At 39.8% G+C, this 11,089-nt stretch overlaps 1 protein-coding gene across 1 annotated transcript; it reads left to right on the top strand.

Moving 5' to 3' along the window:
- The first annotated feature begins 7,552 nt into the window (after positions 1 to 7,552).
- LOC142336438 (guanine nucleotide exchange factor VAV3-like) lies at positions 7,553 to 10,792 on the top strand. Its single transcript, XM_075385273.1, has one exon. The coding sequence runs from the start codon at positions 7,580 to 7,582 to the stop codon at positions 10,247 to 10,249; it is 2,670 nt and encodes an 889-aa protein (XP_075241388.1). The 5' UTR covers positions 7,553 to 7,579; the 3' UTR covers positions 10,250 to 10,792.
- Positions 10,793 to 11,089: the final 297 nt, after the last annotated feature.

Raw genomic sequence — 11,089 nt, 5'->3', positions numbered from 1 at the left:
ATTAAACAAAAAAGAACGCTTTACTTGGAGCAAGGAATGTGAATCAGCAGTTGAACAACTAAAACAATCTTTACAGAAAGCACCAATTTTGGGTTATCCGAATGACACGGATCCCTATACGTTAACCACCGACGCCTCTTTGTTTGGCATTGGCGCAATTATTTTCCAAAAACAACAATGGGGTGAAAGAGTTATTGCTTACGCAAGCAAAACGCTCAGCAAAAGTCAACGAAACTATTCTGCGACAAAACGAGAACTTTTTGCAATAGTTTATTTTACTCAAAACTTCAGAAAATATCTTCTGGGACAAAAATTTTTAATTGTTAGTGACCATAGGGCCCTCACGTGGTTATGTAGTTTTAAGGAACCAGAGGGATTATTGGCCCGATGGATAGAAAAGCTCGGACAGTTTGACTTTGAAATCAAACACGAAGCGGGACAAAAGATCCCTCACGCGGATTGTCTGTCGAGAGTTCCACAGACTGAAGACCAAATCAAAGACTGCGATCAAGTGAACCAAATAAATACGGAAGAAAAAAATATCTGGTCCATTGGACTAGGGAAATCTGGAAATCTGTTGAACAACTAGTTGAACATCAGAAAAATGCAGCCGACCTCATTATACTGAGAAACTGGATTTTTGAGAACAGGAAACGCCCACAAAGAAAACACATGGCAGGAACCTCTAGGGCACTGTGGAAACTTTGGACTGATTTCAGAAACTTACGGATTGAAAATGATCTAATCAAGAGACAGAAACGTATTGACGAATTTAATAACTTAACACAAATAGTCATTCAGAGATCACTTTAAAAGAAATTCTACCGTTCCTTCATGAACATTGCGATCACTTTGGTATGTCCAAGACATTTGATCGGGTTCAAGAACAATTCTACTGGCCCGGGATGAAATAAGATGTCCACGAGTGGGTAAGTTCTTGCGAAGAATGCTGTCAAAAGAAATTTCCACACCAGAAACACATACACAACCTGACAACGTGGAAACCAAGTCATCCGTTCTGGCAAGTTGTCTTAGACATTATGGGACCTTTACCCGAGTCCAGCGGAAACGAATACATTCTGTTAATTGGAGATCATTTTAGAAAATGGTATGAAGCAATTCCCATGAGCAACCAAGAAGCTTCAACGGTAGCTAAGGCCTTTGTAAACGTATGGTTTTCAAGGTTTGGTTGTGCGGCAAATCTTCCTAGCGACAAGGGCAGTAATTTTATGTCGAATCTTTTCAAGAACACGTGTAAAGAGCTGGGAATTAACAGAACTTCAACAACAGCTTATCACCCTCAAGGAAACGCAATGATAGAGCGCACCAATCGCACAATCGAAGAGAGTTCTGCAAAATATGTGGGTGAGCATCACAACACCTGGAGCGACTACCTTCCGCTAGTAATGATGGCGTACAGATCATCAATTCACTCTGTTACGAAGTACAGCCCCTTTTACCTCCTTTTTGGACGATCATGCGCGCTGCCGATTGATTGCATGTATCAGACAATACAAACCAAAATCTACCCAACTTTGAGTGATTACGTTGGTTGCTTGAAAGACGAACTACAAACGTGCCATGAGCTGGTACGGGAAAGCATGGATGTGGAGCAAGGAAGACAAAAAACCTACTATGACCGTAGCACATTTTGACCACAATATGAAGTAGGTGATTTAGTAATGGTGTTCAACCCCACAATAAAAGATGGCCAGACAAAACAATTTAAATCTTTTCACAGCGGACCGCAGGTAATACGTGAAATAATAAACGATCTGAACTTTGTTATTGAGGATCTGAAAACAAAAAAACAACAAAAGGTCCACTACGATCGACTCAAACGTTTTAACAGTAGAAGTGCTACCAATGATAAAAAAGAACCTCAGAAGGGAGAGATTGAACCGAGAATAACACAAAACGACCTTACGGAGGACAATGATTTTGTAGGAAATGAAGTGGTGACCACAAAATTGAATGACACAGAAAGAAGAGAAGTTCAACCCGAAAGAAATAGTCAAATTAATCCTAATACTGAAACTCACAATGAGACAGTCAAAGACGAATCGTTTCAAACGCCTATGGGTGGGAGAACAAGAGAGTCAATAACTACTAACACCAACAATAAGAGCAGAAGCACAAAGATACCTGCGCCCAAAGTAGCCACACAGCAGAAGGGGGATAGTCTGGTGTCAAAATCCGAAAGGAGTGAGGGCGAAGAATTTCCAAATAGGAGCACGGCTTCTACTTCGCAAATTGTCGCCGAACGACGATATCAAACAAGAAGTGCGTCGGGAATAACAAGAACACGGAAACTGAAAGACTGTTTTTTATTCAAGGGTAACGATGCAGATGAAAATTTTGATAATGATTTATTTTTTTAAAAGGTGGTACGACAAAATGCAGAGGGCGTGGAACCCACATTGGATCGTGCGGCTGAACTAGAAACTTCTTCAGTTGGTTAGCATATTAGGTTTTTCACAATCCTTGGAGATTGTGGGGTATGATTTTGAGAACATTCTACAGACGCAGAAATTTGCAATGACGGAACCGACAAATTATGAAACGTCACATATAAATGAGGAGCAGCTAAAGAAAGGAGGACTGATCTACGCCAAAAGCAGCATGAGTGAACTAAAATACTGCATGTACAGGGCTTCATATACAGTAACTGTGCTGAAAAAAAGTAGTTGGTATGACGACGCAACTTACTTAAACGAAAAATCACAAATAATTCCAACGTTTTACCCAATAAAAGAGTCAGTCTGTCAAAATCTATGGCAGGGACACAATGCGCGGTTAACGGGTCTCGGTGATTTTGAATTCAATGCTCCCAAAGAACTCCTCAACGAGATGAATGTTGACCGAACCGGCGCTGAATTTGTTAAGAAGATATCAAAAACTTTCATGAAAGGTGGAGATGAGAAACGAGTGAATTATGTCTACCCCGTGGATTGGATCAATCCAATAGGTGAAACACAGAAAAGTAACATCATGATAAATGCTCAAATTTTCATGGGGACTTTGTTCATTGAAACTAGGGAAGCAAATGAAGGAACATGGTTATATTTTTAAGACCCTTTGAAGCAGGAGCAGACCTTGTTATATCAAGGAGACACATTTGAAATAGATTCAGTACAATATCTGTTTGACCAAGACAAAAAACCAAACATCTTAACGATCGTTAAAGTTTCAGACTCGATAGCAGCAAAAATAGTCCGCGCTGGAAATAAAAAGTACTTGACAAGCAAATTAGACAGAAAAAGAATTTTAGTTGTCCAGTTGAAAAACAAGACAAAACATATAGACAATTTTCTGCTTTTTGAAACAAACCACAGAAATTTGTTTTACACAACGGAAAAGTTGACGGCCACGGAACAAAATTTTTCAACAACCAATATATCTGAGACAGATCTCAGGGACAAAAAACTCGACCAACTTTTTGTGTGGGATTTTAGAGGCATGTTTGAAAACCTGAAACAAATAGAGTTATTAAATTGTCACATAGAAAAACTGCACAGAGCTATGATTCTAACGACATCAATTATCGGAAATTCACACCAAATTTTCTTAAGTCAACAACACGCTCTGGGTACACACGCAGAAAGAGCGGGCGGAATACTTTATGTCCATAGGTGCGCTAAAGTAATCGTACATGTTGTCGAAAATCAGTTTTGTACGGAGTAAGTACCAGTTAGGGTGTTTTCTGACAATACTTCAGAAGTAATTAGATACATGGACCCCATTTCTAGAGTATTCTATAGAAATTTCACTTTGATTAATTGCAACTCCATGTACCCGAACGCTCTTGAATTGCAGAATGGGTCATGGATAAAATATGGGGGAAGGATACAATTAGTTGAAAAACCCAATGATATCCCTAATTATGGAATTAACGTCAATTGGTCAACTTCAGCGCCAATGGAAGGGCTTTTCAATGACAAGGACCTGGAGCTTAGCAAAAGGGCCCAAAGGTTAAGGCATTCGAGAAAGACGATAACAGGAAGAGAAGTTTTCCTGGGACAAGGAGGTTTATATGAGCATGAGACTATAGAGTATTTCAACACGGACTTAAAGTACAATAATCAGTGGCATGAATTGCCGATTTTTGAATACTTTGGTAATGAAGTGAAATAAATCTGGTATGTGGCCAGGGAAATAATAATCAGTTTGATGAATACTTTTATTGGATCTAAAATCATATTTTGTTTGGTACGCGTATTTCTTTCAATCGATATGCTACGCAGTGGTACCAATCCTGTAATTGCACTGCAACCCATTAACCCAATGGGGGAACTAGGTTATTTTCATCATCTAAAACAACGAACAAAGGAACAAAAATTGACAAGAAGTTATAACATCGTAGTTATAAAAGCAAAAAAGGCAAAATCTGTACCAGATATAGCAGAAATTGAGATTGATACATTAGACAAATTTACGTGTATGATATGTAGGAATGGCAGAACCAAAAGTTGGTGATTATTGCTACTATCTACTCGAGTTGTTCGAAGTCAGGTCGATAGTCAGGCACCAAGTGTATTGGATTGTTGGAGTAACCTCAAACAAAAGATACGTGGTGCCACTGACGCAGCTGCAACCACCCAATATAGTGGATAGAGCCGCAATTAGCGTTGGGGTGTTAAGTGAGCTGCAACACAGAATCGAGGAACAACAAAAGATGATTGACAACAGTGAAATGCTGGGAACAGCCGGGGCTCGGCTTGAAGAGGAGCTCCGGCAGTTAAAATTTGAAAATCAAAGATTAGGTGATCAATTGCTGGAGACCAAGCGGCAACTTGAATACGCTGGGAATCAGCGGGAGTCCTGCAGGAGGCAGGTGGAAACATTGAAGAAAGAGTTGGAGGAGGTTACAAATGTAGCCGAAGCAAAAACAAGGGAATGTATCGCCCTGGTGGACGAGCGGGAGTGCTTAGCTCGGGAGTTGGAGAATGCCTAGATAGACAATAGAAAGCTATGGGGAAGAGTAAAAACAGAGCAAACCTCAAAGAAGGTCATACAGAGGAGGCTAGAGGCGATCAACGCGCAGAGACCGTTCAGTCGACATCCAAACTTTTATGAACTTCTATTCCTGCCACAGGGGGCCACAACCAGTACTTTCGAGAAACATTACAAAACGTTGGCAATGCTCTGTCATCCGGACAAGGGTGGTCGTGAGGACATGTTCAAAATCATTCTTCGAGCAGAGAAAATTATGGAAGACGAGGAGGCCCGTAATATTTATGACAAGTACGGGATGGAAAAAGCAAAAGAATATATGAACTCGAAAATGGATATTTGAAACTCTTGCTGTGTGAGTGAGTGGAACACTCATATTTTCTCAGAGGGAGGCAGTATAGTGAACCATAATGTATGACATGCTCATAAATTACATATTAGACGCATAATTCGAAATTTTCACAAACAAATGGGAGAACAAAAAGAGATGGTTACTAATAGTAAACCGGATTTTAACAATATAGAGAAAGCATCATAAATACTGATGGAAATCATCATGGAATTTCATCTTGACGGGACACGTCAAGGAATGTTTGTTCATGACGGGATTCGTCAAGCAGGTAAACTTGTTATCTGTTAGTTTAACTAACAGGGACCCGTGCGGTAGAAAATAACTATGAGAAAGTCCCAAGGAGATTAACGAAAATGGCTAAAAATAACCTAAGATTAATTAACCATTGATAGGACTGAAACCAAAGAACATATTCAAAACTAAACTTTACAAAATCGAGCTGCCTCTCTTGAATTGCTTTACATCTCTCATCTTCACAAAACTTCTAATAATTACAAGCAATAGATCTAACTTTGTATTAAACTGATTGTACATTTACATCTGCTCTATTAAATTCAAGTCTGCAACTTGCAAAATTTTCCTCAGGAACTCCGAGGTTTAAAGTGCTTAAGAATAACATCCAACCCAAACCGTAACCGTAGACAGTGCACGGATATTACAGTGTGTGGGGGCAAAACAGAATAGATCTGAAAATTTTTGGCCCCTTATGTGCATATCGCCCGATGTACTTGTTGTTGTTGTTGTTGTTGGGGATTTACAGTTTTCACTGAGGGAATTTTCGTCCCAGTCGTCGTCTTAGAAAATTGTCCTATTATTTCTGCAGATCTGACAGTCACAGCATAGATGCCAGCTACAGATGTTATTTTCGTCGAATCGCTCGTTTACAAACTTCCACATGGAATTTAAAACTCGATTTTTAAGGCCTTTTGTCGTATTAAATTCAATGCATTTTTCTATTCGATTTGCTATTCTGCATGTACGGAAAAAGAAATCATTTCTAGCCTTTTCAGTTCTGGTTTTCGGGAGCTTGAATAATTCATTTGTTCTCCCTTTTTCTGAATTTTGTTTCAGCATTGGTAAAAATCTATCGTCTTCTGTCATTTTCGATAAAAGCAGAATGTCATTAAGTTGCATGAATATTGGTAGTGGTAGTATGTTAAGAAGTCTCAGTTGATTTGGATACGGCATGACTTTTTGTCCAAGGATCCATTTGACTACTTTCTTTTGAAATCTTTCAAGCTGTTGTAGCTCACCTCGGTTCGGATTTGTGCATGCAGAGCCATATAAGGGTACTGGCAAAATTAGTGACTTGTAGAGTCCGAGCTTGATCTCATGTCTTACTTGAAGAGCTATGTTTCGTCGAAGTAGGTAGAGTACTTTGTTCGCTTTTTTCAGTCGTTCTTCGATGTGTATCTTCCACGTCAGGTCATGGGAAACATAGATGCCGAGATCTTTGATGACTTTGGATGACTCTAGTTTAGTGCCCATAAGCTCGTAATTTTGTGTTTGACCTCTTATGCTCAGCTTTGCACATTTGTCCATGGCTAATTTCATTTTATTTTCTTTTACCCACTTCAATACCATTGAGATCGTTTTGAACTTGCCAAAACGTTTTCTTCACTGCAAGAATTTTTAGGTCATCCGCGAAGATAAATGGGTCAGAGAAAACTAACACATCAGGTAGGTCATTGATGAATATGCAAAACAGGAGTGGTCCGAGAAGAGAACCTTGGGGTACCCCACTTGTTACATCTAAAGTTTCCGATCTTGTGTTGTACACATTGCAGTCAGAACGTGCAGACGCCCTAATGTATATTTTTTAGTGTAAAGTACAATATAATAGCGATGCTATAATCTATTGGTAAATTTCTATAGTGGGAACCCCATCATCGAATTTGTATGTCCTCGGAGTATCCAACTGTCGGAAGGATTCTTGCGCTTTTTGCCATTTACATATCCTTGTTCTGAGTTACTTTTTTTTCAAATATTTAGATTTTTTGTTTGAATAGTGGTGGGGACTTGGTTCCGCATTTTGTGCAAATCTTTTTTAGACTTCTGAATAAAATCAATTTTTGACCATCCCCAAAAGCTAGTGTAGCTATCAAAGTGTTGTCGGTCCATGCTGCACATGGACTGTTTTGGGCATTTTGCGCTTTCCCTTTAGATGTTAGGAGAGCTCGCTTAGAGCATGATGGTTTCGTCTCTCAATTAGCGTATCCAGTCATTAAACGTGGCTTGACTCCTTAGGTTTAGCTGAGAACTTTTTAGAGTGTAATGTCGAAGTGGAAAGATTGTGTTTGGTGGCTGAAAGAAATAGGTTTTCTCCCTAACAAACATCGAATTCTTAGAACTGATACTGCATTGTCGGACCTTGTGGACCTATTGCAAGATGGATCCGTCCTGTGTTACGTTTTGCATTTCATTGACTCGTCGTCTATTGATATCAGACGAGTGCATAATCACAGTTATGGATCTGAAATTTCCTCAGTACACAACGCAAGGTTGTTTCTGAAGGCTTGCAGCGAAGTATTCGGTCTTGCACACTCGCTCCTCTTTGAGCCAAGCGACCTCTTCCATCGTATTAAATTTGAAAATGTGCTGCTAACTCTAAATGAAATCTCAAAGTCTTCTCATTACATCTCTTCCAGAATCGCGTCTGGCAGGAGTCCAATTGAGTTCGAGCTGTCAATGGAGGAAGGAACTGATAATTATTCCGATTTGGAAGACAAAATATCAGGATTGAAAATTGAAGACGAAGATACGATCTACGGACAAGTTGACCATGAAAGTGAAGATATTTACGATGAACTAATATATTCACGATACAAAGGATTAGAAGATTTTGACAGTGAACAAAACTCGGAGGTTCCTCAGAAGCGCGACAAAAAATCAATGATTGTGAATGAATTAGTGGAGACAGAGAGAGAATATGTTCGCGTGTTAGATGTAATTGTTAATCATTACTATGTAAGTTTGAAGCCAATGGTATCTCCCGAGAAGCTGCTCAAAATGTTCTGTAATGGTACCATTCATAATTTACTCGAGTACCACCAGGGTCTAATGACTGATATGGAGAACGCTGTAGACATGGGCCATCCGGTGGCTGGAACTCTTATCATTTGGCAGCCTAAACTAGCAAATTATGCTCACTATTTTTCAGCTCTCGATGAAGCAATGGCAACAATTGAAAGTTGTTTGAAAGACCACCAGTTTCGCAGAAAACTAGATGCATTGAAAGAAACGGCAGATATCCAACAGTGTCGGTTCAATTTAAGCGACGTACTTCGCGTTCCGGGGCAGCGAATTTTGAAGTATCATCTGTTAATTGATAATTTAAAGAAAGCCATTCCTGAAGGAGACTTCCACGAGCTAAGTACCACGGAAACTGCTTGCGATAAACTGAAGGATTTGAACTCGTACATGAACGAATCAAAGCGCGATGCAGAGATGAAACGGAAGTTGCTGACATTGCGGGATTCTATCCAGGATTCGGAGCTAAACAAAGACGTGCTTTGTTATGGCAAACTTCTGAAAGATGGTGAACTGAAAGTAAAATTTGATGCTGAAAGTACCATGAAAAAGTGCCATGTGTTCGTGTTTCAAAGAGGTCTTGTTTTCTCAAAAGATAGATCAGACTTCCTCTCAAGTAGCAAAAATTTTGAATCCAAGTTTAAAGCTCTATTTTTCGAATATGACATTGATCAGAACAACACGGCAAAAAATTACATCATTCTTAAACATAAAACTGACACCAAGCAAGTTACACTTATTTGTAAAAATTCCAGTTTTCAAAGCGATTGGTTGCACTTCATTACCGATGCTTCAAATAGTTCGGATCGAGATAAGCTGTGCTTCAACAGACATCACTTTGAGCTGGTCAGTTTCTCTGAAGTGAAAAAGTGCTATTTCTGCGACAAACTGCTCAAAGGCGCCTTCTGTCAAGGCTACAGATGTCGCGATTGTCAAAATCTTTCGCACCGAGAGTGTCTGCCCAGACATACAACTTGCAGGAACAGCCGAAGAACATCCAGAGATTGCAAAGGTGCATCTGGTCAGAAACCAGTGCAGGTAGTGAAGCCGCAGCCTCAAATTGAATCTAGTAACTGGCAGTCTGGCCCTAGCACTGTGTACCAAGCAACAATGCCTCTAAATCAACCGGGATGTCTCTTTTTAATGCCTGGAGAAGTCTTTGAGGTCTTCAGTGAGGAACCAGATAGCCAGTACGGGTTTAGAGCGCGTAAGCTGGAATCAATGGATTTTGGCTACGTTCCTCGGCAGTATGTTGAATTACTGATGCAACCTGATTGTGTGGACACTTCAAAAAGTGCAGTCAAAAGCAGCAGAATTGAAACATCATTGAAAGACTACCCATGGTTTACTCACGTGCAAAGTCGTGAAACGTCGTCTAAGAATTGTCTGATGTGTCCGGATTCTACTTTTCTGGTGCGCAAAAGTGAATCCGCAATGACATTTGCCTTAATGGTGCATCATAACAAAGTAGTTAGAAATATTCGCATTGAAATGAATCACGAGGGGCGATGGTACGTGGCCCCTGAGATCAACTTTCCGTCTATCCCTGATTTAGTCGATTTCTATCAGTGCAATAGCCTTCAATCCAACTTCCCTCAGTTGCCTACCACGCTAATTACGCCCTTTTACGAAGGCGTGCAAAAACTGAAAGCTCAGCTTTTAAAGCCCGTTCAGCCTGGAAATAAACCTCCCCTTTACGTCGGACTTGGTCAAATGGTGCAATCGCATGAATCACGCGACAATCGGGAAGTAGACGTTGCTTGTGGTGAAATGGTCAAAATTGTCAGTTTCTACTCGTATAGCGTGTCCTATTGTAGTGTGGAGGTCCTGAAAAAGTACGAAGTTAACAACAGAGACCCAGAGTACTTGCCAGTTCGTGGCATTGTTCCAAACAGCAAGGTCAAAGTGTTCTAATGTCCTCAACAGCGAAGTTTACTCTCAACGATGTCCTCTGTTTTAGTTACAAACGGACAGCAGTCGGCCAAACTAATCAAACATTCTCCAATTCACCTTGGCATTCAAACTTTGATCAAGGATCATATTAGCAAACAATTTAGAACAAACTTAGTCAACCTTAATTGCAATCTCTCCTTTCACAGACCTGCAGTCTAAAATGAAAGTGAAAACTAATTCGATGCTCGTCGTTTAACATGGTTATATAGTAGTATTATTGTAATATGATGAACTGGCTCCCGTTCTTTCCCTCCCTCTCATTTTGTGTCAATTTGGTGCTAATTGATAAAGATTCTCTTTTATACTTAAGCGGATGCTTGTCCTGGCTTGAAGCTAAGAGTAGAAGCATGCTGTAGTTAGCCAATAGTAGTAGCTTTGTAGCAATCTTAATTTTGCAATGTCATTTATTGTCTATTAATGCAGTTCTAATCTTTAACCCTTGGACAGTGAACGGAATCTATGAACCCCCCCCCCCCCCCCTCACATTTTAATCGCCACAAAACATGCTCATCAATCGAACAAGAAGACCTACGTCATAAAACATGAACGCTTAGATCAATAGACTAATTAGAATGTGTTTAATCGTTAAATCTGATAAGGAGTTCGCATATTTGAACGACTTAGGACCTGGTTGTTTAAAAGATAGCGGACTTGAGTGTGAAAACAGTGAACAAAAGAGTTTGAAAGATAACATTACAGAATAGCTGTTGGATTAAGAAGATTTTTGTTTGCTTAATCGAATCTGTCTCATGATCGATCATCAGTTATGCTTCTTACTTGTTTAATGTAAGGACTATAATT

This window comes from Convolutriloba macropyga, chromosome 3, assembly GCF_964194025.1.
Source record: "Convolutriloba macropyga chromosome 3, txConMacr16.3, whole genome shotgun sequence".
In the NCBI taxonomy this organism is placed as follows: Eukaryota; Metazoa; Xenacoelomorpha; order Acoela; family Convolutidae; genus Convolutriloba; species Convolutriloba macropyga.
The sequence above is the reverse complement of the archived record's forward strand: the minus strand, read 5'-3'. Positions and strand labels throughout refer to the sequence as shown.

Bases quoted from the DNA above. Each gene is read 5' to 3' on its own strand.
- LOC142336438 (XM_075385273.1), top strand. From the start codon at position 7,580: ATGTCGAAGTGGAAAGATTGTGTTTGGTGGCTGAAAGAAATAGGTTTT.